The sequence below is a fragment of the Oncorhynchus mykiss genome, chromosome 23, assembly GCF_057628025.1.
Source record: "Oncorhynchus mykiss isolate SJ-2025 chromosome 23, ASM5762802v1, whole genome shotgun sequence".
NCBI classification, from domain to species: domain Eukaryota; kingdom Metazoa; phylum Chordata; class Actinopteri; order Salmoniformes; family Salmonidae; genus Oncorhynchus; species Oncorhynchus mykiss.
The window spans coordinates 10,709,397-10,736,782 of NC_143044.1; the positions used below are offsets into that span (position 1 = coordinate 10,709,397).

General features: G+C 40.5%; 2 protein-coding genes and 1 long non-coding RNA gene across 4 annotated transcripts in view; 2 read left to right on the forward strand and 1 right to left on the reverse strand.

Moving 5' to 3' along the window:
- The window catches only part of LOC149972504 (uncharacterized), a 250,165-nt gene extending 247,426 nt beyond the window's left edge, over positions 1–2,739 (forward strand). The window contains exon 3 of the long non-coding RNA XR_016490957.1: positions 2,722–2,739. This is a non-coding gene — a long non-coding RNA (uncharacterized LOC149972504). The remainder of the gene's footprint in view (positions 1–2,721) is intronic.
- Positions 2,740–5,835: 3,096 nt separating this feature from the next.
- On the forward strand, positions 5,836–15,116 carry LOC110502423 (ectodysplasin-A receptor-associated adapter protein). 2 transcript variants are annotated; one of them, XM_021580449.3, is made up of 6 exons: positions 5,836–6,198; positions 10,893–10,951; positions 12,207–12,249; positions 12,355–12,425; positions 12,844–12,892; positions 13,088–14,830. In XM_021580449.3, exons 1-6 carry the CDS (start codon positions 6,141–6,143, stop codon positions 13,474–13,476), a joined length of 669 nt encoding a protein of 222 aa, XP_021436124.1. In that variant the 5' UTR covers positions 5,836–6,140; the 3' UTR covers positions 13,477–14,830. The 2 variants fall into 2 exon arrangements, with proteins under 2 accessions (XP_021436124.1, XP_090074119.1); XM_090217993.1 differs by lacking the exon at positions 10,893–10,951 and having other exon boundaries at positions 5,932–6,198; positions 13,088–15,116.
- Positions 14,834–27,024, reverse strand: LOC110502422 (uncharacterized). The gene is made up of 5 exons (XM_021580448.3): positions 26,923–27,024; positions 22,146–22,202; positions 21,363–21,480; positions 21,079–21,254; positions 14,834–19,779 (listed from the first exon to the last, which is right to left on the reverse strand). Exons 2-5 carry the CDS (start codon positions 22,146–22,148, stop codon positions 15,349–15,351), a joined length of 4,728 nt encoding a protein of 1,575 aa, XP_021436123.3. The 5' UTR covers positions 22,149–22,202; positions 26,923–27,024; the 3' UTR covers positions 14,834–15,348.
- Positions 27,025–27,386: the final 362 nt, after the last annotated feature.

The window sequence follows — 27,386 nt, forward strand, 5'->3', positions numbered from 1 at the left end:
ATTTTTCCAATGTAATTAATGATTGCGGAGTGATTAATTTCCACGTTTTTTTGTTTACATTTTCTCAAGATGAGTGATGAAAAGAGAATCGTCCAACCCGTCGAGTATCTCACTACACCCCATATGCAATGTATTGTAATAAGCAGACAGACGGGTTAAAGGTAAATGTTCATTATAATACTTCTGACAGCCAACTTTCTACCTCCGCTCACAACTTCCGGACTTTATAGCATTCCCAGAAAGCATGGTTGGATTTTTGATTATTGAGTCATTATTACTTTACACTTTAGACATGACTTGGGCCGGCGTTATAATTGGAGTGCCTTAGGAGGCCTGGCCCGCACTACCGTACCTCCTTGCCCGTCCAAATAAAATATTGAAATATTGATTTATTTGACTGAGACACGCATCGACAGAAAGACGCATCAATCTCATATAAAACATCTGATCGAGCGAAACAACGCCCCTCTGTCTTAGCATGTGTAAACCATGTATCTGATGCTGTTTTGACAAAAATAGTACGATATCTTCTTTTACTCTCTGTTCTGAACGTGCTAGACGGCCAGTTCGTATACTCTTTAGCCGTACCCTTATCCTACTTCTCCTCTGTTCCTCTGGTGATGTGGAGGTTAATCCAGGTCCTGCAGTGCCTAGCTCCACTCCCACCCCACAGGTGCTCTCATTTGTTGACTTCTGTAAACGTAAAAGCCTTGGTTTCAGGCATGTTAACATTAGAAGCCTACTCCCTAAGTTTGTTTTACTCACTGCTTTAGCACACTCTGCCAACCCAGATGTCTTAGCCGTGTCTGAATCCTGGCTTAGGAAAACCACCAAAAACCTTGACATTTCCATTCCTAACTATAATGTTTTCCGCCAAGATAGAACTGCCAAAGGGGCCGGTGTTGCAATCTACTGCAAAGATAGTAATACAGAACTCTGCAGGCTATCTAAGTCTGTACCCAAACAATTTGAGCTTCTACTTCTAAAAATTCACCTTTCCAGAAACAAGTCTCTCACTGTTGCCGCTTGCTATAGACCTCTGCCCCCAGCTGTGCCCTCGATACCATATGTGAATTGATTGTCCCCCATCTATCTTCTGAGCTCATGCTACTAGGTGACCTAAACTGGGACATGCTTAACACCCCGGCCATCCTACAAACTAAGCTTGATGCCTTCAATCTCACACAAATTATCAATGAACCTACAAGGTACAACCCCAAATCAGTAAACACGGGCACCCTCATAGATGTCATCCTAACTAACTCGCCCTCCAAATACACCTCTGCTGTTTTCAATCAAGATCTCAGCGATCACTGCCTCATTGCCTGCATCCGTAATGGGTCTGCGACCAAACGACCACCCCTCATCACTGTCAAACGCTCCCTGAAACATTTCTGCGAGCAGGCCTTTCTAATCGACCTGGCTGGGTTATCCTGGAATGACATTGACCTCATCCCGTCAGTAGATGATGTTTGGCTATTCTTTAAAATTGCCTTCCTCACCATCTTAAATAAGCATGCCCCTCTCAAAAAATGTAGAACTAGGAATAGATATAGTCCTTGGTTCACTCCAGACCTGTTCTGAAAGAGCTGCAAAATCTGGACCCCTACAAATCAGCCGGGCTAGACAATCTGGACCCTCTCTTTCTAAAATTATCTGCCGAAATTGTTGCAACCCCTATTACTAGCCTGTTCAACCTCTCTTTCATATCGTCTGAGATTCCCAAAGATTGGAAAGCTGCCGCGGTCATCCCCCTCTTCAAAGGGGGTGACACTCTAGAACCAAACTGCTACAGACCTATATCTATCCTACCCTGTCTTTCTAAGGTCTTCGAAAGCCAAGTTAACAAACAGATTACTGACCATTTCGAATCTCACCATACCTTCTCCGCTATCCAATCTGGTTTCAGAGCTGGTCATGGGTGCACCTCAGCCACGCTCAAGGTTCTAAACGACATCATAACCGCCATCGATAAGAAAAATTACTGTGCAGCCGTATTCATCTACCTGGCCAAGGCTTTCGACTGTCAATCACAACATTCTTATTGGCAGACTCGACAGCCTTGGTTTCTCAAATGATTGCCTCGCCTGGTTTACCAACTACTTTTCTGATAGAGTTCAGTGTGTGAAATCAGAGGGACTGTTGTCCGGACCTCTGACAGTCTCTTTCGGTGTGCCACAGGGTTCAATTCTCGGGCCGACTCTCTTTTCTGTATACATCAATGATGTTGCTCTTGCTGCTGGTGATTCTCTGATCCACCTCTACGCAGACGACACCATTCTGTATACTTATGGCCCCTCCTTGGACACTGTTAACTAACCTCCAGACGAGCTTCAATGCCATACAACTCTACTTCCGTGGCCTCCAACTGCTCTTAAACGCAAGTAAAACTAAATGCATGCTATTCAATCGATCACTGCCCCCACCTGCCCGCCCGTCCAGCATCACTACTCTGGACGGCTCTGACTTAGAATACGTGGACAACTACAAATACCTGGGTGTCTGGTTAGACTGTAAACTCTCCTTCCAGACTCACGTTAAGCATCTCCAATCCAAAATTAAATCTAGAATCGGCTTCCTTTATCACAACAAAGCATCCTTCACTCATGCTGCCAAACATACCCTCGTAAAACTGACCATCCTCGACTTCGGTGATGTCATCTATAAAATAGCCTCCAACACTCTACTCAACAAACAGTGCCATCCGTTTTGTCACCAAAGCCCCATACACTACCCACCATTGCGACCTGTACGCTCTCGTTGGTTGGCCCTCGCTTCATACTCGTCGCCAAATCCACTGGCTACAGGTCTCTGCTAGGTAAAGCCCCGCCTTATCTCAGCTCACTGGTCACCATAGCAGCACCCACTCGTAGCACGCGATCCAGCAGGTATATCTCACTGGTCACCCCCAAAGCCAATTCCTCGTTTGGTCGTCTTTCCTTCCAGTTCTCTGCTGCCCATGACTGGAACGAATTGCAAAAATCTCTGAAACTGGAGACTCACATCTCCCTCACTAGCTTTAAGCACCAGCTGTCAGAGCAGCTTACAGATCCCTGCACCTGTACATAGCCCATCTGTAAACAGCCCATCTATCTACCTACCTCATCCCCATACTGGCATTTATTTATTTTGCTCCTTTACACCCCAGTATCTCTACCTGCACATTCATCTTCTGCCGATCTACCATTCCAGTGTTTAATTGCTATATTGTAATTACTTCGCCACCATGGCCTATTTCCTTAACTTACTTCATTTGTACTCACTGTATATAGACATTTTATTTTATTTTGTTCTACTGTATTATTGACTGTTCGTTTTGTTTATTCCATGTGTAACTCTGTGTTGTTGTATGTGTCGAATTGCTACGCTTTATCTTGGCCAGGTCGCAGTTGCAAATGAGAACTTGTTTTTAACTACCTGGTAAAATAAAGGATACATTTTAAAAAAATGAAATAACTGTATACAGATCTCTGGTTTCAGCATCTTGCAAATTGGAAAGGAAAGCTGGTGATTGCACAGTGCACTGTTCGGGTGCTGGCTTCCCCTAAAGTAAGTGTATGTTATGCCACAATTATATAATTACTCTGGTCTAAATTAATTCATTAAAAATACTTCACTTCATTGAGGATGATGAGCTGTCTGGTATTTACCATTACACCCATGAAAAAATGTGAGGTATTTCCTGCCTATGGAAATCAAACGCCGGTCCAACTGATTTGTTCTGCGGCAGGACCTGGACATAACTCTGCCGTTATGATGTAAAATGTGTGATTTTTGTCTCTTGTATAGTACATTCTATACATTATCTTTATACTGGATTCAATTTACAAATTCGTTAACCGTAATTTCGTTCGCTATGCTCCAACTTTCCCTCCATTTTGTGCCAACGTCAGTTCTTTTCAGGTCTTGGTTCGAATAGTTTATTTTTTCTAAGAGATTGTCAATTGAATATGCTCACTGCAAGGTTTTGAACATTTTACCTATCATATGAATATAATTTTCTGACTCAAGTAAGATTCCCACAAGGTTGCGCAGTTGTCTAAAATATTTTAAATCGAAATTTCGTGAATTTTAAATTGCATGTATTTGAAACTATCAACACTGGTCAGTCAAAAATGTATTTTTAACTCTGTCATTGAAATACATGTATTTTCTGTTATCAAATAATTTACGGTTTCTATGCCTTTTTTAGTTTATTTTTATTGCCATTATTAAAAACAATCCACGTTAATTTGATAAGTTACTTTCTAAATGTAATAATTTACAGTTACCTATCAAATTGCAATCAGTAACGTAACCTTTGGATTACTCAAACTCAGTGATGTAATCTGATTCATTTTATTGGATTACATTCCCCTTGAATGGCATTAGAAGAAGACGAGAAGGATCCATCAAGCACATTTGGTGTGTCATTTATAGTGGTATGCCTTGTGGTCAGACTCGCTCAGGTGGAGTACACTTGCACCTTTTTTCAATGCTGAATTGAATGTGATTGAGAAAACAGAAAGGTGTCATCATGTATTTTTTCGCAAACCTTTCTGATTTTAAAAGTAATCAAATAAGTAATTAACTAGTTTTTCAAAAGGATCTGTAATCTGATGACAATATTACAGCTGGTAACGTACCTGATTACAGTTTTTAGTAATCAGATTACATGCACGTGCTTACATGTAATCAGTTACTCCCCAACAGAACACTCTTAAATCTTAATAAATGCCTAGGCATAAAAGTATGTGTTGTATTGAATTTCTAAGATAAGCTGTGTTTTGTCCACATTGTGCAGGACATACCCATACAGTTCAGCAGATGGCAGCAACTTTACATTTGAATTTTCAAAGGACTCTCTAAAGGGATAATATATTATGCAGTATAAGTTAACTGTTATATTATACGATGCAGCCTGGTCTCATAGAGTAGACATAACATAGTAAATGTATATTCGGGACACTCAACTTAATGTTATATTACGTTAAGTATGGTTACACAAGACAGAAGATGACTTAATCATCTGTTTTATACAACAACGTGAATGTCGAGCTAACCAAAGGTTGCGTGTTCAAATGTCATCATGGACAACTGTAACATTTTAGCTATTTAGCAACTTTGCAAATACTTAGCATGTTAGCTAACCCTTCCCCTTTAACCTAACTCCTAAACCTAACCTTAACCATATGCCCTACCCTAACTAACATTAGCCACTTTTGCCACACAATTGGAATTCGAAACATATCATACGTTTTGAAATGTATAACATATTGTATGGATTGCTATTCGTAACATATTGTACGAATTGCAATTGTAAAATATATGACTTGTAATTTGTAACATATACAAAATGGATGATGGACATCCACAAATTAATAGCCTACATACCATACAAAACGTAACATTTCATATTAATTGGAGTGGCCGCCATATTTCATTCTGGGATGTTTCCTACTGTTCAATCAGTGGAGAATTTGGCTGCCTGTGTAAATGCAGCCCAAAAAGTGTGGCTGCATTAACAAAAAAAGTAGGCCTATGCTTTAATTTGGACCACTGGTTAACTGGAGCCACTGCATAGCCTTATAACTGTTTTTAGACAATTTTCTACACCAGTGTTATGGGACATAGCATCGGTCTGTTTCCTTGGCTATATAGCGTAAAATAGCATCCTATAGTATAGACTAAGAAAAGTCCCCATTTTCGGGTCATCAGACATGGCGGAAAGTGAATGGTAAATCTGTAGAAGGGGTCTGTCAGCCTCCATGTCTACCATTTATGTGTATGGGAAGTTACGTGACACTTGTGGTCGGGGGAGAAGTTTTATGGTGCTTTCAAGACTGGGAAATAACCGAGATCAGGTTATGACGTTGGTGATCTTCAGGTCGGAAAGGCAGGGCTCTAGAAAGATGCCTGAGTTTCCGATTTGGAATTCCGAGTTTGATGACCATTCAAAACGTTTTGTTCCGAGTTCCCAGTTGTCTTGAAAGCACCAATAGCATTGTGGTCAGAACTTGTTTTTCTCCCATTGAGCGTCATTTTACCAACTACACCTCCCGCCCCCTCAGCGCATTCTCGGGAACGCGGTTGCACTATTCGACTCAATTTCGTTATCATCCGTTGTCATTTTACTCTTATGTGCAACGGACTTTTCTCTTATGTTCACATCTATTTGTGTGAAGATGACTAGCTTGAAGGCGTTTAAGGAGCCATTCGGTAAGTCTGCACTGTTATTTCAAACGTTAAATGGTATAGATAGGCTATGTCGTTTATGATGCTACCTTTTTGCTTGTGGTTCTTTTTGAGCAACCTTCTAATTTACAAATAAATAGACCCACTGTAATATTGAAATGTAAAAGTCCTTTTGTTTTTTAAATGTTGGTTATCTGAACTTTTTAAATAATTCGTTTAAAAAAATGTTTTATAATTCATTTCACATTGATATAATTTAATTAAGATAATTTGCATTCCATTGATTCCATTTCAATGTGCTCTTCTCAAAAGTGGGATTTCCCCAAACATAAAAATACCCCTCATACTGGTCATCTATGGGAATCAAACCGACAACCCTAGCATCACAAGTGCCATGCTCCACCAACTGAGCCACATCACATAATCGCAAACCACTTGATGTCTCAATGTACTCAATAACTTTATTGTCCATTGTTTTTCTTCATGGTGATGGAAAGTCTACAGGTACAAACCTAGATGACCAGCCTTTATACAATATAGTACTGTACATTTACATTAAGTGGTTTGTAAGGATGGTAAATTAATACTGAACAAAAGTGGTTATTTTCCATGTTATAAAAAATATATATATATATGATCAAGAAAATATTTACTTTGATTTGGATGTTTTGTGTCTTTGCCCATAACTTTGCACCTTTTGATGTAACTGTTTGAGGACAGGGTTTTGTTCTTTGTCATTCTAATGGAATCCAGAATAACAGAGAAAGGGACAGGGCAACAACTCTTGTAATTCTAACTATTGAATCCTGAAAGATACTGTTCTTAATTGTACAACAACATTTTCTGCCAAAGCAGAGATGCTGAAAAAAAATGTTGCCAGCCCTACAGACTTTTTATATCGATCCACTAATACTAGTAAAGGCCCAGTGCACTACTTTTGTGGAAAAACATTGAAACAATAATAATATATACAATACCAGTCAAAAGTTTGGATCCATCTACTCATTCAAGGGTTTTTCTTTATTTTAACTTTTTTTATATACATTGTAGAATAATAGTGTTGACATCAAAACTATGAAATAACACATATGGAATCATGAGGTAACCAAAAAAGTGTTAAACAAATCAAAATATATTTTACATTTGAGATTCTTCAATGTAGCCTCCCTTTGCCTTGATGACAGCTTTGCACACTCTTGACATTCTCTCAAACAGCTTCACCTGGAATGCTTTTCCAACAGTCTTGAAGGAGTTACCACATATGCTGAGCACTTGTTGGCTGCTTTTCCTTCACTCTGCGGTCCAACTCATCCCAAACCATCTCAGTTAGGTTGAGGTCGGGGGATTGAGGAGGCCGGGTCATCTAATGCAGCACTCAATCACTCTCCTTCTTGGTCGAATAGCCCTTACACAGCCTGGAGGTGTGTTGGATAATTTTCCTGTTGAAAAACAAATGATAGTTCCACTAAGCCCAAACCAGATGGGATGGCGTATCACTGCAGAATGCTGTAGTAGCCATGCTGGTTAAGTGTGCCTTGAATTCTAAAGAAATCATGACAGTGTCCATGCTTCACGGTGGGAACCAGACATGCGGAGATCAACCGTTCACCTACTCTGCGTCTCACAAAGACAGGGCGGTTGGAAGCTAAAATCTCAAATTTGGACTCATCAGACCAAAAGACAGATTTCCACCGGTCTAAAGTCCATTGCTCGTGTTTCTTGGCCCAAGCAAATCTCTTCTTCTTATTGCTGTCTTTAAGTAGTGGTTTCTTTGCAGCAATTTGACCATGAAGGCCTGGTTCACGCAGTCTTCTCTGAACAGTTGATGTTGAGATGTGTCTGTTACTTGAACTCTGTGAAGCATTTATTTGGGCTGCAATTTCTGAGACTGGTTACTCTAATGATCTTATCCTCTGCAACAGAGGTAACTATGGGTCTTTGTTTTCCTGTGGCAGTCCTAGTTTCATCATAGCGCTTGAGGGTTTTTGCAAATGCACTTGAAGAAACTTTCAACGTTCTTGACTTTTGCTGGGTTGACTGACCTTCATGTCTTGAAGTAATGATGGACTGTCATTTTTCTTTGCTTATTTGAACTGTTCTTGCCATAATATGAACTTGGTATTTTACCAAATAGGGCTATCTTCTGTATACCACCCCTACCTTGTCACAACACAACTGATAGGCTCAAATGCATTAAGAAGGAAATAAATTCCACGAATGAACTGCAGCACCCTCAGCACCCCTACTTCCCGCGCGCTGTGGAAAATGTATGAAAATGTGAGCTGTCCCCTTGAGCTCATACATATAAATTACATTTACTCAGTGATCTGTTTGGACAGATACCTGTTGGGTCTTGAGGATGCCTGCTCAGTTGAATGAGCAGAACAATAATACCCCAATTTTGCACAATGCTCTGATTCTTTCATAAAAATGTCTGTGCTTTTTTTAATGCTGAAACATTGTCCTCATCAGCAAGCCTTGAAGAACAAGCTCTTTATTCTTTATTACTATTGCGTTGTCAATCTTCATATAGCAGCCAAGGCCTGTGCAGAAGCTGAGGGCTTTAGGCCAGCAAAGTAAGCCTTCTCTCACACAACAAAATCACAGAACTTATTTGTCCTGCTGGAACTTGAGTTTTACAACACACACACACACACATACACACACACAACCCTCAATCATTCACCGTACATAGACAAGGCAACTTTCAAAGCATTTGTCCATCTCTGCTTTAGGTATAGAAACTGCATGGATTGAGTTAGGTATTAGCGCGCCATTCATCTCAAGCCATGTGTGGAAAAAAGCATGCCTTGGTCGCTGCAGAGCAAATGCAACATTGCACGGTCTGATTAAACTTTTAGAAACTCGACTTATCTTAGTAGCAAAGGCATGGGTGGTCAAAAAGGAGAAAATCTAGGTTAATCTCTATGGAATCATGGCCTGGAGGGATCTATTATGATGTGGTTTATATTTCATCTATTGAACTTCTTGCAGAGCGAGTAGGTACATGTCTGTGCATTCCCTGTGGAGCAGAAACAATGCTGAGCTGAGATGGGTTTCTGCTTACAGTTGATGAGTAGGGGACATGGGGCTGATGTGTCTCAGCATTGCACTAATAAAGAGCAAGGTAGAATGAGATTGAGTATGCATTACCAAAGCATCTGTACACATCTATGCAACCACAGACCTAGAATGAGATTCTATTTTTGTGTCCATCAGCAATTGCACGGTTATTACAGTGATCATCACTGCTCTGCTGTTATTGATCTTACTGAGAGTATGGCATATGGTGAGTTAACTGGAATGTCCTCTCCTCTCTTGTCTCACTGTCATCATCATCTATGTAACAACAAAAACAATTGAGAAAATACTGCAATATGTCAATATGCAGAAAATACTGCAATATTTTGTTTGTACCCTCCACAGAAATTATCACAGTTTCTGGACTGTGATATGTTTAAAATAATATTGTTCAATTTATTTATCCATTATTTTACCAGGTAAGTTGACTGAGAACACGTTCTCATTTGCAGCAACGACCTTGGGAATAGTTACAGGGGAGAGGAGGGGGATGAATGAGCCAATTGTAAACTGGGGATTATTAGGTGACTGTGATGGTTTGATGGCCAGATTGGGAATTAAGCCAGGACACCGGGGTTAACACCCCTACTCTTACGACAAGTGTCATGGGATCTTTAATGACCGCAGAGAGTCAGGACACCCGTTTAACGTCCCAGTCGAAAGACAGCACCCTACACAGGGCAGTGTCCCAAATCACTGCCCTGGGGCATTGGGATATTTTTTAGACCAGAGGAAAGAGTGCCTCCTACTGGCCCTCCAACACCACTTCCAGCAGCATCTGGTCTTCCATCCAGGGACGGACCAGGACCAGCACTGCTTAGCTTCAGAAGCAAGCCAGCAGTGGTATGCAGGGTGGTATGCTGCTGGCTAATCAAAGCTGGTGAGGGTGTTTTAGTATTTATTTTAGTCTGGTATGACTGCAATGTAAAACTCTGACACAGTTTGCATCCCCACAAAAGAAGTGACGTCTTGACAATATTTCCCTTCTTGTTGGTGATATGTTCAATCAATGACCCAGGCCCCTGGTGTGAGACACCTTACAACTCCATTATAGTAAAGTGTGTGTGTGTGTGTGTTTACTCATGCCACCAATGTGAGAAACGCTGCTATTTTTTTCTCTTGTTTGAGGAAGTGAATCCACCCACGTATTGTCGTTTTGAGATCTATGTCTGACTTACACTGTAGTTTCAACTGTGTCAACAACTTCATTAATATAACCCATGTGAAATGGTCTTTGGTTAACTTGAATGTGTTTATAAATCCAAGGTTCCCATTTAAGCTGAAGTGAGTGTCAGCTTCATGGAGTGTAACCTAAGAAAGGTCAGAGTAGCTCTTTATTTGGAACTCTGAGGTCTCATACAATAGCCTCACAGTGACGCAGACTGATAGAGGCCTGCATAGCCTTGTAGAGGTATGTTTTAGAGCTGAAAAGAGGGCTTTGTACGTCTGCAACTATCAGGACCCAGGACACTCAATAAGTTCAGATTTAATGTGTCCTCTTCATGCTGATATTTGCTTTGTTGAAAAACTGCATTCCATTTCCATCGGCCATCATTTTCTATAAAATCTGCAATATTGTCCTTTGTGCATTGTTCTCTTCATGTAATCTCCCTGTTACACCTGTCTTGTCTCGACAGATAGAATAATCTCTGAACCAGTGGAGGACACAGATACTAGTAGCTTCATGGCAGAAATGGTACGACCCTCCTAATATCATCAGAAACAAACTAGTGTAAACAAATGTACTATCTGAATTTAAAGGGATAATCCACCCCCAGAAATAAAAAATCATGAAACACCTGTCAATTTGGTGAAAGCCTATGTTCTATCAGGGGTTAAAATAGAACTATACCCAATGATTTAACTTCTAAATGGTCCGTCTGGGAAATCTGAAAATCATGTAGAAACTCATCATAGCTACCAGTTTCTCGTCACTGGAGATAGTGTGTTATCTATCACCTATCACATTTCATAACGCTTTTAAAACAATTACCTGCCCTTCAGATCGGCCAATAGAACACATTCATCCGTTTTATATCGTCATGACAGAGTATATATTTAGCTTAAAGATGTGCTCAATCTTAACAGTGTACCAAATTATTCAACTCAGTTTCTCCTTTAAGTACCATCTCACAATGTGCCCTGTGAGAAATGTGAGAATTGGCTGTTGTTGCCATAGCAACATACTCTGCACTCGCTCTTGGTAGTGACAAACTGCAAATTTAACTCACTGAGATACACTCCTAAATTGACAGTGCAGTTTGTTTAGGTGATTTTTACAGCTAGCTAGCTACTTCACATGCTGATATGGACTTTGGTATTATTGTGTGTAGCTATATTTGCTAGCTAGCTACCTAGCTAACTTGTCAGCCAGCCCAGAGAGAGCATTACATGGTGGGTTTTGTAGTCAACTTGAACAGCAACATTTTTCCACAATTATTTTCATGTTGCTACCAAGCTTGTTATAATGACAAAATGAAACATTTGTTCACAAAAAAATATTGTTTTCACATATTAGTGTTATTTAACACTCTTTAACACTGTTAATAATTGGAATTAGAGGTTTGGAGTGGATTATCCCTTTAATTGAATAGATACATTGTTTTTGTTAGCAAAAATTTTGTTATATTCTTTTGAGCTAACTCTTCGGCCTGTTTAGATTGAGGAGAAAATAGCCATGTAAAGTAATTGAAGCATAGTTGAGTACATTATGCTGGAATTTCTTATGCCCAGGGACTGATATAGAAGCAAGTTGCAACAAGCCACTTTTCGCTATCCAACACAAGAGTATAATTTTCTCACACAATTTACAGACGTTTTCATTGCTACCTCTCGGTCTTAAAAGATGTATATCAGCATAAATATCTGCATTGATATATAGTATTAAGATCACAATCCATCAGTGTGCCACTTCCCAGCAAAGCTGAACATGTGTGTTTTGTGTCTCTTAGTCCTTGAAGTCCAACTATCCAGTCCAAGTCACAGAACCTCAAGGTGGGTGCTCTAAGCTCAGTACATCTGTTCACACAACTGATGTGCCTTTCTGTGCACTCTGAGAAAGTACAGCATTCACTTACACCTTCCATCTGACCTTTCCAGATGCAGTGACACTGCAGCTGAGGTCCATGCCACCTGGCTACCTCACACCTCCCTCAGGCAGAATAAGACAGGTGTGTAATGGGGTCACTTGCACTGAGCTAAAGTGTATTGTTTCTTTGTTTATGATATTAATGTGAAAATGTGGTGACTAGTCTTGACAGGCTGCCCCTGTACTCTGTAGCTTTTTAAATATAACTCCAAACCTCTTACCCAGCATCTGAAAATGTCATACCCTGGCTATCTGTAATGTTTGAGCCTTTGTAACGGAAACTAGCTGTTGGTGTCAAAACCACAAGACCATTTTGATGGGTGAGAATTATCACTTTTTTTCCATAGGAAAGGTGTTGTGAGTTGGTTTAAAAAGGTTGTGATTATTTTAATGGTATCAATTAGAATATTGTGAGGTATTCTGAATCATATTTGTAGTTAATTCCACTCTAGAATTACAACAACTGAATGTAATGTTTTGTTTTACCCAACCTCATACAGCCAGTAGAAGTTGGTGTGGAGTGCATCTGCACAGGCTCCATCTTACAAGGTAAATTAAATTAGCGTTTTTATCATGATGTATACTGTATTTCCGAACAACATTTCCAAGCACATGTTCTACATAGATGCATTACACTAACATACGTGTACCTAAAATGGTAGTCTAATCATTTCCATGTACAGTGTATATATTTCCAAGGCTGTTGGTAATTCCATTTTCCTTGCCCCAATTCCTACCCCCTAGACTTCCCCAAGGAGCTGCAGTTCTTGAACAACCCCTGTGAGAAGTGCTGTTGCTCAGCTCCACCTCCAAAGATCAGTGACCTGATGGATGACAAGGACTTGCTGGACTTACTGCGTCTTAAACTGGACCCAAATCATTGCACTGTTAAGAACTGGAAGAACTTTGCGAGCCGTTGGGGTATGAGCTATGATGAGCTGACTCTGCTGGAGCACCGGACCCAGGGCTCAATGTGCCACAGCCCCACACAAGAGTTCCTGCTGCGCAACAACCACAAGACCGTCACTGAGCTCACCGAACTTTGCCGGGTTTACCAGCGCATTGATGTGCTGCGGCTTCTGCAACGCTGGATGGATAACGACTGGCCCTCACGCTGGCAAAATGCTCATTAACAACTTGCCCCAACCCCTGAAAATCCCTCAGAAATTATGCATATTACTTTTTACTTTTTACATTTTGCTATACACTTTATTGAATTAGCAACAGGGACTTGGACCATTTTTTCTTTAACAGAAGCCCATTTATTTAACATCCAGTGGTTCCAGGATTTTGGTTGAGTTGGTGTGCAAAAGACCGGTGGATCACATTTTATGACTCCTGCGGAGTTGAGGACTTAATAGGACTGATTTCCATTGTGTACTCTTTACCAATACTGTAGTTCTGAACATCTCAACCAGGTCATTATTTTCTTTTTCAAAGGTCCCGCAACCTCAGAATTGCTGTGTGTCCAATAGTGATGGGTTGTTCGCGAACAAACGGCTCTTTATGAACAGATCCTTTTTGGTGAACTTCAGGAAACAAATCGCATCGTTGAAAGAGACGTTCATTTGGCTCCCTGATTTGCATACTGCTACTATGCAAATATAACGTGTACATTCTGGTCCACATTCATTTTTGCAGTTTGTTAAAAATGAACACCATTTTTTTTGGACCGATCTAATAATTTTACCACGTAAAAAAAATTTTTAACACGTATTTCACGATCTGACATAATGGTAGCCTACCTTTTGGGCTTTACATTGGAGATTGGAAATCATGGTTCTAGGTCAATCTTAAGTGGAACTGTGCTAACCAACATGGCACATCAAGAAGTGGAAAAGAGAGAAGATTTAAATGGTGAACTGTTAGTACATCTTTACTTATTAGAACAGTCACCATAGTAATGACAGACAATAATAATCAATGTAGTATATATAATATGGCAACGGAGATAGTGTTGCGTATTGGTCTTTATAGTCTCATAAAAACATGAAACATCTCCAAATATTGTATCGTTTGTATTAATAGTTAATGAGTCTTGATTATTTTGGGATAGTTTGATGAAGCTGAGGTCATGTTGTCAAATGAGATATCTCACTCCGGTCTGAATCCTAATTAGCCATTTTCCCTTACATTTTATATTTTTTTGTGGTTACAATTCCCCCCCACCCCCACTTGAAGCAAATAAAAGCTAGATGTTTTCCAGCTTCTTGATAATCTTATGAACTTTTCTTCATCAACACGTTTCAAAAGTCATCATTGAAAAATACAGCGCTGAAAAAAAAAGGATTTCTGTTGGAAGTTACCCATGAGAGTTTGAGCTTTCTGTGTATATGATTATATAACTTGGTAAATGTTTATTTATCTAGATTTCAGTGATGAATATCCAATCAGAGGAATTCAAGCCTGTCATTTAATTATACAGTATCATATGGTTGTAGTCAATTATAAATTAGTAGTCTATCATCAATAAATGACAAAGAAACATAATGGATGTATTAATTTAATATAATAGTTTATTGGAAAAAATATCTCATGAAAAGTTTAATTACATTTCACTTTTCAACTGTTGTTTTTGCTTACAATGTAAAGATGACATCTTCCATACAGATTGTGTCCCCTTTGTGGGTGAAATAGGTCTGAATTGTGACAGATACAATATTGATGCATTTGTAAAAATGAGTATACTTCCAAGTGAACAGAAGTTGGGAAATGGTACCATAATTTAAATAAGTTTGAGTACATAAAGAGCTAATGAGCACATTTTCCTTCATTTTGATGTCAACTGTTTAAATATAGATGTAGCATATGGATGAATACAAAGAGATATCTGAGACAAATCTACATAAAAAATAATGACATGTTTATGTTTTCTACATAGAAACAAATCACATCCTCAACATGGAGTCAACCCATGCACAAATGGAATGGTGCTTATTTACAAAAAAAGTTGCATTCATGTTGGTTTATCCCAAGTGTAAGGTTCACATAGCTGGAATCCAGGATTAATCTGCATCGGGATCTGTGATATTCAGACCAAGCATATTGGAGAGGCTTATTGATATCCTGTTGTTTTCATCCGATGAGTCTAGTGCATCTGAGGTGATTTTTGCTTTGAACAACTTCAACCGCTCCATGATGTTAATAGGTCCTGAAGGTGATGTCTCTTTCCCTCCTTCAGTCAAAGATACATTCACTTTAGACAAACTGACCTCTGTACTAGCTGTATCAAGGCTTCCTTCAAGCTTTGGTGTGTCAATGGCCTCAAAAAGGGCCTCCGCAGCATCTTTGAGCGCACTCTCAATCTTGTTGTTCTTTGGAAGTCTGTGAAAGGTAAACATTGGTACTTCTACCTGACCACTCTCTGTTTCATCCATACTCTGCTCTTCCTCATTGTCCATGTCAGACTCTTTACCTTTTGAGACAGAGAATCTAAACCTTGGCCACTTTAATTGCCATTTTAACTTACTTTTGTGAGTGTCATCTATGTTGATGTCAGGTAAATTGACGTCAGGAGCAGAGAGACTCAGTTCAGGTGTACTAATCTCTCCCTCAACTTTGGGGACAGAAACTTCCACATCAGGCGCATTCACATCTGCACTGGCATCAAGTTCTGGTACCTTTATTCTAGGTCTTGAGAGACCAAACTTTGGCATCTTAAAATAAGGCAGTTTTCCAGAGGGAGCCTCAATGTCAACATCTGGAACTTTCAGCTCAACCCCGGGGCTTTTAATGTCTCCCTGCACACTCAGATCAATGTCTGGGACACTTACTCCAATCTCTGGAGTAGATAGATTAAGACCAGGAGCATTCAATTCCACCTCCGGGCCGGAGAGGTCAGCTTTTGGTAAACTTAGATTTACATCTGGAGCACTGATATCACTTTCAACATTAGGAGCAGATAGATTTTGGTCTGCTTGAGGTACATCTACCTTTGGGGCTACATGCCCAGTCTCAAGTGTGGGAACTAGAATATTTATGTCAGGTGTATCAACGTCAAAGTTGGGTTCCTCCAGTTTATGATTTGAAAGAACAAATGAGGGGTGCCTAAAATAAGAGAATTTGAATTTGCCTGAAGTGGCATCCTTATCTATATCTGGAGCTTTTAGATCTACTTCAGATCCTTTGAGGTCAGCTTTGGGTACGTTGATATCCATCTCTGGTACATTCACTTCACCCTCAAGTTTGGAGGCTGAAAGATTGAGCTCTGGTGTTTTCAGGTCTAGATCATGAACTTTAAGGTCTACTTTTGGTAAATGCACATCAACCTCAAGAGCTGCGATGTCTAAATCTGGTGTCGTTGGATCAGCATCAACATTAAGGTAAACATTTGGGGCTTGACGATCTACATCTAGTCCTTCAAGGTGCATTTTGGGCAAACTGATATCTAAATCTGGAGCAGAGATATCGCCTTCAACCTTTAGGGTAGAAAGGTTCAGCTCTGATATTTGCAGCTGGTCATCGGTGGCTTTTCGGGCAGCTTCAGGCAAACTGACATTGATACCTGGAGCAGCAATGTCTCCCTCAATTTTTGGAGCTGAGCAGTTAAGGCCAGGTGCATTCAGGTCTAGATCAGACCCTTGAATATCTGCTTTTGGTAAATTCACATCGACCTTTGGAACTGATATGCCTGAATCTTGTGTCTTAAGCTCAATTATTGGAACCTCAATGTTGAGATCAGGGGCTTTAAGGTCTACTTCAGACAAATGAATATCAAGACAGGGAGCAGCGATGGCTCCCTCAATTTTGTGGGCGGAAAGATCAAGTGTTTTCAGCTCTACAACACAGGCTTGGAGGTCAGCTGTTGACAAATCGACATACACATCGGGAACAGAGGCATCCAACTCTGGGGCCTTTAGATTAACATCCAGGTTTGGTCCTTTAACTCTTGGCCCTGTTAAACCAACATTTGGCAGTTTGATTTTAGTAAAATTGAATTTTCCAGAGGGAGCATTACGGTCAACATCTAGGGCTTGAAGATCTACCTCTGGACCTTTGATGTCAGCTTCAGGGAAACTGATACTCAAATCTGGAGCAGCAATGGCTCCCTCAATTTGAGGGGCAGAAAGGTCCAGGTCTGGTGTTTTCAGCTCTACTACAGGAGCTTGGAGATGAGCTGTTGGCAAATTGACATCCAGATCAGGAACCGAGACGTCCAACTCTGGGGCCTTTAGATTAGCATCCAGGTTTGATTCTTTAACTCTTGGCCCTGTTAAACCCAAATTTGGCAGTTTGATTTTAGGGAACTTTAATTTTCCAGAGGGATCAAGGTCAACATCTGAGACTTGAATATCCACAACCTGTCCTTTGAGGTCAATTTCAGGCAAACTCACATTGAGATCTGGAACAGTGATGTCTCCCTCAATTGCTGGTGCTAAGAGGTTGAGGTCTGCTGTTTTCAAATCAATTTCAGTCCCTTTCAGATATGCTTCGGGTAAATCAACATCTAATTCTGGGGTGTTAAAATCAGCATCTACATCAAGTTCCGGTCCTTTTACTTTAATTATGTTTGGCCATTTTATTTTCGGCAACTTGAATTTTCCAGAGGGAGCATCAAGATCTACACCTGGTCCTTTGAGGTCAGCTTCAGGCAAACTGACATTGAGATCTGGAACAGCGATGTCACCTTCAATTGCTGATAGGTCCAAATCTGGTGTCTTCAGATCAACATCAAGGTCTGGTCCCTTCACCTTATGTCCAGACCAGTTAACTTTGGGCATTTTAAAAGTTGGAAATCTATGTTTTCCAGAGGGTGCCTCAATGTTGACCTCTGGTGCCTGAAGATCTACATCTGGACCTTTCAAGTCAGCTGTGGGTAAATTGACATCTACATCTGGTGCACTTATATCCCTGTAAATATTAGGGGTAGAGAGACTCATGTCAGGTACAGTCAGATTAGCATCCATAACCATTTCTGTCTCCTTCACCTTTGGACCATGGAGTCCAAATTGAGGCTTCTTTAGGTTGAACAACTGGAATTTTCCAGAGGGAGCATCAGTGTCAACATCTGGGGCATCAAGGTCAGCTTTGTGTAAATTAAGATATACATCTGGTGCGCTTATTTCTCCATCAATGTTTGGAGTGGAGTGATTCAAGTCAGGTACAGACAGGTCGGCGTCTATGTCGACTTGGAGTCCCTTAACCTTGGGTCCAGAGTGTCCAAATTTGGGCTTTTTTAGAGTAATCCATTTGAATTTCCCTGAAGGGGGCTCAATGTTCACTTCTGGTGCGTTAAAGTCTACTTCAGGGCCTTTGATATCTGCTTTTGACAAATTGGTTCCCAAATCAGGCATGTCAAGACATGCATCAACATCAGGGACAGAGAGACTGAGGTCAGGTACCTTCAGATCTGCATCAGCTTTAATCTTTGGTCCAGAGAGCCTGAACTTAGGCTTCTTGAGTGTCGGGAACTTAAATTTGCCAATGGGAGGATGAATGTCAACATCAGGGCCACTCAGGTCTGCTTTGGGTAAATTCAATTCTAAATTTGGGGTGCTCATCTCACCCTCAATCTTTGAGGCAGAAAGATCAACGGGTGGTGTCTCCAGGTCTGTCTTAACACCAGGAGCTTTGACTTTTGGCCGATGAAGACCAAATTTGTGTTTCTTTAAATGAGGCCATTTGAATTTACTTGAGGGAGCCTCAATGTTGATATCTGGAGCTTGCAGATCTACCTCAGCTTTTGGTGAACTCAAATCTACATCTGATTCACTTATCTCTCCATCAATGTTGAGAGTGGAGAGATTCACATCAACTGCAGACAGGCCAGCATCTATGTCGACGTCAGGTCCCTTCACTTTTGTTCCTGATAATCCAAACTTGGGCTTTGTTTGAGTTAGCCATTTGAATTTGCCTGAAGGAGCCTCTATGTCAACATCTGGAGCTTTCAAGTCAGCATTTGGATCATTCAAATCTATATTTGGGGCTTTAATTTCCACATCAGGGGCTGAAATCTTCAGGTCTGGTGTCTCCAGCTCTCCACTGAGACCAGGGCCTTCTAAATCTCCTGATATGTTCACGTGTCCCTTTGGTGCTTTGGCTTTTATGTGTGGTAGATTGAAGTGAGGCATTTTTAATTTTGACTCCTTGTACTTATATGCATTTGTCTTAACCTCTGGTTTCTCCAAGTCAAGTGAGGCATCTGGAGTGCGGAGCTTTAGTATTAATAGACTGTCTTCAAGGCATCTGAGGGTGCCATCGAGATCTGCTCCTTTCATTATAGGCCTAGATATTCCAATGGTGGGCATTGTGAACTTTGCATCACCATCAGTTCCAGGTGTGTCCAATGTCACATTGGGCAATTCCCCATTCAAAGTGGGACCATTGATTGCACTCTTCAACCCCCCTTCAGCATTTAATTGTCCACTGAGGTGATCGACCTCGATAGTTGGTGCCTCAACTGATTGCTGCATTCTGCTGTAGGTATCCTTGAACATCTGTAGACAATCAAATAGTAAATAAAGCATAGTGCTATGTGGTACTCAGTGGGCAAATATTAAGGTTTTGATCCACAATACATTATTTTATTACCTTCAGAAAGTATTCAGACCCTTGACTTTTTCCACATTTTGTTACGTTACAGCCTTATTCTAAAATGGATTAAATAAAACAAATTCCTTAGCAATCTACACACAATACCCCACAATGACAAAGCAAAAACAGGTTTTTGCAACAAAACAAAACAGAAATACCTTATTTACATAAGTATTCAGACCCTTTGCTATGAGACTCGAAATTGAGCTCAGATGCATCCTGTTTCCATTGATCATCATTGAGATGTTTCTACAACTTGATTGGAGTCCACCTGTGGTAAATTCAATTGATTGGACATTATTTGGAAAGGCACACACCTGTCCATATAAGGTCCCACAGTTGACAATGCATGTCAGAGCAAAAACCAAGCCATGAGGTCGAATTGTCCGTAGAGTGCTGAGACAGGATTGTGTCGAGGCACAGATCTGGGGAAGGGTATCAACAAATTTCTGCAGCATTGAAGGTCCCCAAGAACACAGTGGCCTCCATCATTCTTAAGTGGTAGAGGTTTGGAACCACCAAGACTCTTCCTAGAGCTGGCCGCCCGGCCAAACTGAGCAATCGGGGGACAAGGGCAGGGAAAACCTGCTCCAGAGTGCTCAAGACCTCAGACTGGGGCGAAGATTCACCTTCCAACAGGACAACGACCCTAAGCACACAGCCAAGACAGTGGCTTCAGGACAAGTCTCTGAATGTCCTTGAGTGGTCAAGGCAGAGCACGGACTTGAACCTGATCAAGCATCTCTGTAGAGACCTGGAAATAGCTGTGCGGTGATGCTCTCCATGCAACCTGGCCGAGCTTGAGAAGATCTGCAGAGTGGAATGGGCGAAACTCCCCAAATACAGGTGTGCCAAGCTTGTAGCGTCATACCCAAGAAGACTCAAGGCTGTAATTGCTGCCAAAGGGGCTTCAACAAAGTACTGAGTAAAGGGTCTGAATACTTATGTAAATGTCATTTTTCTATTTTTCTTCATAAATTAGCTAACAATTCTAAAAACCTATGAGAGGAAAAAAATGTCTAATCAATTTTAGAGTAGTAAGGCTGTGACGGAACAAAATGTGGCAAAAGTCAACGGGTCTGAATACTTTCTGAAGGCACTCTAATTCTTCAAAACTGAAAAATAATATTGGAAGTATTATGTCAGCATAGTGCAATGACTGCTGGCATAAATCATTAAGTACATTTGATTCTGACACTTACTTCCCCAGGATCTTTGAGGCCACCATCCAATGATCCGAGACTGACGCTGGCTTTCAGATCCTGCTTTGTCATAACTCTCATGTTGTCATTGTAAGGCTCCATGATCTTGAGTAATTTCATCCTGTCCTCTTTACTGAGGTGATTCAGATTGATGGTGACCGCAACAATCTCATTGTCTAAAAGAGTAGAGAGAAAAACGCTTCACTAATAATGATCTATTATGCTTTGTATGTTATAATTATGAATGTTTTTGATCAGAAATAAACTAGTATTTGACATTTTGCCTTCTTTTAAGCCAATCTTATCAGTGACACTCGGGTCTGTGATTCCTGTGACTCCTCCTCTTTCTGAATCCTCCAGGACCAAGCTTTTGGAGTAACGTCTTTGCTGACTTTCCCCATTCTAGTAAGATGTCAAATAAAATGAAATAACAATTGTAGTCACTATCATCAAGCAGCAACCATTTGCAACAGTTACATTAGCGTGTGTGCAGTACTCATCCAAAGTGGACTAAGAATCTGGTAAAACAAAGTATCTGTATGGTTTTAGGCCCTGATTTTTTTTTTTACACTGTGAATACACCCCAGGATAGATTGTTCTCGTAAAAACAAGCTGACTCCCTCAAGGCTCCAGCTCTTTAAAGGGGCAATCTGCTTTTCAAACATTAACAAAGAAGTCACCTGCCATTGTTTTTGTAAAAACCTGAGGGATGGGTCTGGATAAATGTTATCACTCTCAAATTCATAGATAGAGCTATGGTTACGAGGACTGACCAGCCATGATATAAACATTATAGTTTAAAATATACTTTGAGACTATACAGGGTTTGTTTACAATGATATTGTTTACTAACAATGAAGTAAAATGTTCTTATATTTTGGGTTCTGATGGGTTATGACAGTTGACCTAAGCACACAAGGATTTTATAAGTTATATTCTTCATGAATCAATGGAATATATAATTTATTTAAGTACAAAAATGGATGTACCAATCTCAGATTGTCGCTTTAATGGGAAGCATGAAAGGTTATACAATTTCAGGGAACGTTATAAATGATTTGACTCACCATGATTTCTGAAGTATATTTACAGCGGCATATCAAGAAAAATGTCCTCACTATAACCTGTAAAAACAACAAAAAATAAGTGGTACAGTTTGTCTTTACTATCAGTTTATAATGTGATTTAATAAGCAAAACTCCCTCTAAAATAAGACATTTCATCTGACAGGGTTTGATGTTGCACAACAATAAAATGTACATTGAAAAATCCTTAAGGATGATTTTCCCCTATCATTTTGTAGGGGCCAAATGAGAAATCTATTTCAACTATTTCTATTGAAGGGTAGCTTTGGAAATATTGCATTTACTAATTACAAAACTGCCTCACATTATTATAATATCTGTATGTGGTGATATATCTGATAATTAAAATGTTTGTGAGGTGTAGCTTGCAGAGAAAAACCACATCCTCTACCAGCTCTTTGGGTGAAACATCCACACAGAAACACAGTTGCACACAGTTAATGCATCTCTGCTCAGACTGACACCTAAACAGTTTTTGCTAGACTTTTGCTGTGTCACAAGATAAGGCAGGAGGTGGGATGAATGCTTGAGCATTTCACAAATGGAGGGTGATTTACGTACAGAATAATATGAAATGTTCTGAGACCAGGTTGCATAACTTAACTTGTAAAAACCAACCAAAATAGTCATTGGACTATGTCTGCTGAAAGGTATCATCACTATTGTTATAATGACAATAATTATCTTGATAACCACTCTAAAGCTTTTGACAAAGCTCTCTGCCTTTAATTTACTGCTAGCTGATTGACAGAGAGAGTGACAGCGACACCCACACACAGACAGCCGCACACCTTAGGAACCCCAGGAATGGCCATTGCCAGGATGCTCAGGGGAATGTTCCCCAATCAAGTTGGTTTAGATGCATGATAGCTTACATGCCATACCTACTACCACAGCCACATACTGCCACACCCACTACTCTCATGAATGTCAACGTATTCACGGGGGGTTTGGGCAGCATGTCAGAAAGAGGGAATGGAGTAAACTGAATTATGAGTGCCATGATATTGGCTTCGAAACATTACATTATTGTACCGGAAGGGGCAGACTGGGACAAGAATCCATCCCAGGCATTTTATCCACACCAGCCCACATCACTGTGCACGCTGCCAACTCATCCACAGCCATACACACACATCCCATCCCCACACCCTACCTGGACACAGGCAGTACAGCCATAACATTGGCAGTACAGTACAGCGTTATTCAACAATTGACAGTACCAGTGACTGACTTCCCCTCAACTTTTTTTTGTACAAAAAAATATATTTTTTACTTTTACCCTCCAATTTCACAGTATACAATTGGTAGTTACAGTCTTGTCTCATCACTGCAACTCCCGTACGGACCCGGGAGAGGCGAAGGTCGAGAGCCATGTGTCCCCAAAACACAACCCACACTGCTTCTTGACACAGAAGCCAGCCACACCAATGTGTCGGAGGAAACACTGTGCACTGCGCCCGGCCCGCCAGTGCACGATGGGAACCTGCTGGCCAAACCTGGACGACGCTGGGCCAATTGTGCACTTCCCCACGAGTCTCCCGGTCATGGCCGGCTTGCGACAGAGCCTGGACTCGAACCCAGAATCTCTAGTGGCACAGCAATGCCTGAGCCACTTGGGAGGCCCTCCTCAACTTTTTTAAAAGAGAAACACAATATGTAAAAACACCACTGGTGACAATAACTGTCCCTCTGCGCTAGCCATTTTGTTTGCCTCCTTGTTGTGCTGTCTGTCTCTGCATCTTCTCTGCTGTCACTCTGTGCTTCTTATTGTTCTCTGCCTGCCTGTCTGCTTAAGCCTTATAAGGCTTATAAAACAGACGTTATAAAAGCCAAGCTAGCGACTTAGGCTATATTGGAAATTAGTAGCTGTTATACACTATATATGCACAAGTATATGGACACCCCTTAAAATTGTAAGCAAATCCTCACAGCAATGTTCCAACATCTAGTGGAAAGCCTTCCAGTAAGAGGTATTAATGCCCAATTGCCATCGATAAAATGCAATTGTGTTCGTTTTCTGTAGCTTATCCCTGTCCATACCATAACCCCACAGCCACCATGGGGCATTCTGTTCACAACTTTGACACATCAGCAAACCACTCGCCCACATGATGCCATTCACATGGTCTGCGGTTGTGAGGCTGGTTGGACGTACTGCCAAATTCGCTAAAATTACATTGGAGGCAGCTTATGGTAGAGAAATTAACATTCAATTCTCTGGCAAAAGCTCTGGTGGACATTCCTGCAGTCAGCATGCCAATTGCATGCTCCGTGACATCTGTGGCATTGTGTTGTGTGATACAACTGCACATTTTAGAGTGGCCTTTTATTGTCCACAGCACAAGGTGCACCTGTGTAAGGATTGTGCTGTTCAATCAGCTCTTGATATGCCACACCTGTCCAGTGGATAGATTATCTTGGCAAAGGAGAAATGCTCACTAACAGGGATGTAAACAAATGTATGTATGCACAAAATTTAAGAGAAATCTGCTTTTTGTGCATATGGAACATTTCTGGGATATTTTATTTCATCTCATAAAACATGAAATCAACAGTTTACAAGTTGCGTTTATATTTTTGTTCAGTGTAGAATGTGCTATTTTTATTTTATAGGCACCCTTTATGTTTTTTTTATGCATGATCTTGGCTGTCTAACGGATGACAGAGTCGAAGCAAGTCTAGTATAACCAAGAAATTACACAAAAATAAATGCAAAATACAAAATCTTAACAGGTCCACAAGCCGCCAGCCATTCACCTTTTTCATTTTTTTTATTTGTATATAAAACAAATATTTTTGTGTGTGTCAATTCCGACCTGCTCACCCAACCACAAAATGTACCAGCCCTTCAGGCATTTGCCAGAATTGCCAAATAACTAGTCTGCCCCTGTCCACCAGCACAAATGCATTCTGTGAAAATGTAAAACCTGAGGCCACAAACATTGGGTTACAACTTTTTACTGGTCTCTTTGTGTTTCATGAAAAGGAAAAAGGTTGTATTCAATCTCTGACTAATACTAGATATAAGACAGTTGAAGAAAGTAAGTAAGTAGTTGTGGCTTTATTATTGTGGCTTCGTTTTAAGGCCAGAATGGCTTGGTATGTAATTCATATTGTATATCACAACAAGCAACACATTCCATATGTTAGGGAGGTCTATTTACATATTTGATAATAATTGTAAGGTGGCTTCATTCTCATCTGACCACCATGGAGAATGTAATACAACAGCAACACCTCAAACAGATATCAAGTAACAATGGTACTATAAAGACACTGTGGGCCGGTTTCCCGGACAGATTAAGTATAGTCATGGACTAAAAAGCTTGCTCAATGGAGAATTTCATTCCAGGACTAGGCTTAATCTGGTTTCTGGGAAACCAGCCCTATATGTTTGATGAATAGTAACCCACAAGCAAAATCCACTTCATTGATTTATTTACAGTTCTGGGCATTAAAGTGTATTTTTCAAAATGCCTTGCAAGGGTGATGCCAAGTTCATTAGAAACCATCCAACAGCGATAACCCATGTGCTGAAATACATTACTGAAATATGCCCCTACATCCACTACCCACACCCACACATCGATATAATCCCCATCATTTCACAATGTTTCAGATAACACAACAAATTTGCTCAGACGATGACTCACAAACCCCCAACCAGACAGCAATTATGGGAGTACCTTCAGGAAACGAAATGGATCGCAACAACGACACTAAAAGCACAACATATAAAACAACCATCCTCCCTTGCCACATATTCAAATGAAGTTGTAAGGTTACACAGGTCGATATTTACTTTTCAGATATCTACATGTTTTCTCATGTATATTTATTTCAAGGAAATTCAATGAGGGACTATTTAATCTGAATAGCAAGACATTTAAAATACAATAATATCGCTGTGAGCAGCAACGAACGGGGTTCACAGGATGACAGAAAGGACACAAGATCAGTTGGATAACAAAGCAAGCGCTCTATGATGTATGCATATTATTTTATGTGCAGTTATGAGTTGAAATACAAAATCTGAAGTGAATCGGACATCATTTATGAGGAGAAGAGGATTTTTAGTATTAGCGTTACAAAGAATGAATTGTTAACCCAATGAGCTACAGACTTTTGGGTTGTACCATTAGATTTTTCTATTTATTCTGCATTCATTGGTACCAACCATTATTCTGTGTTTAACGGGGGCTGAGTAGAATAATGTTTGTGAGACTAGGGGCCGGTTCTTTTTCTAAAAACGTCTGTATGGTTTGAGCTACAAACTATTAAAAGCTTTCAATGAAAAGCCGAGACTCTCACAAACTATATAATGCTCACAAGCTACACAAGAGTCATTAGAAGGTAAGGGGTTCTTCTACATAGAAGATCCTAGGAAATCCAAGGACCTTGTGTCTATAATACTGTAATAAGCTCACATAGTTGCTGTCACAAACGCCAAACTCCACACAGTTGTCACTGACTAGTTGGATATTCACCTTTATCAATAAAACTCGTGAATTCAACTGTTTAGGGCTGGGGTCTCAGGACTTATAAGGTTCATTCTATTACCAGTTGACACAACAGAAACAAGAGCACTGAACTATGATTAAAATTCCCATTGTACCATCAGCACGAATTACATCAATTTGTTAAATATCTTATTCTAATGGTACCAAAAGCCTTATAATGTGGCCGCGTAGCTCGTATACATATATGTTGGGCCTGTGCTGGGCTCAGATTGGGGCATAGGATGGGAAGGACTCACCTTGTGATGCTCCTAGATATGCGTCCTCTGAAAGCCCAGGCAATGTTGTCTCCTCTGTACCTTAGCTGTTCTGTCAACCTAAGAGGATCTGTGTTAAATACATTATGTTAAATGCCTTCTCTGACCGCAACCTGAGCTGTAGAACAGGTTAGGCAGCACCTAGACCGCCTCCCCAATGCCACCCCAACCCCCACTATGAACCTTTTCACAGGGAGAGGGACATGTCATGCACATTTACAGGGCTGGTGACAGCCGAAACCTGCCAAGAGAGTGAGAGAGAGAAATGGAGATTTAGAAAGAGAGAGAAAGCGGTACACACCACCCGTCCTTAACCAAGGATTAAGAAACAGAGGCCTGCAACAATTGCAAAACATGCATCTACATCCATCAACATATGAATGCACTCTCTCCTTCTCTGTCTCTCATACACACACACTGCCCACAGCTCTGGAGAGATTAATGGA

What these genes read in the sequence shown, in the direction of transcription:
- LOC110502423 (XM_021580449.3), top strand. Translation starts at nt 6,141, where the DNA reads ATGTTCACATCTATTTGTGTGAAGATGACTAGCTTGAAGGCGTTTAAG. An exon ending in GTAGCTTCATGGCAGAAATG is followed by an intron (nt 10,952 to 12,206) that starts GTACGACCCTCC and finishes TGTGTCTCTTAG; the next exon opens with TCCTTGAAGTCCAACTATCC. An exon ending in CCAAGTCACAGAACCTCAAG is followed by an intron (nt 12,250 to 12,354) that starts GTGGGTGCTCTA and finishes TGACCTTTCCAG; the next exon opens with ATGCAGTGACACTGCAGCTG.
- LOC110502422 (XM_021580448.3), bottom strand. An exon ending in TAAGATTGGCTTAAAAGAAG is followed by an intron (nt 21,255 to 21,362) that starts GCAAAATGTCAA and finishes CTACTCTTTTAG; the next exon opens with ACAATGAGATTGTTGCGGTC. An exon ending in GCCTCAAAGATCCTGGGGAA is followed by an intron (nt 19,780 to 21,078) that starts GTAAGTGTCAGA and finishes GATTGTCTACAG; the next exon opens with ATGTTCAAGGATACCTACAG.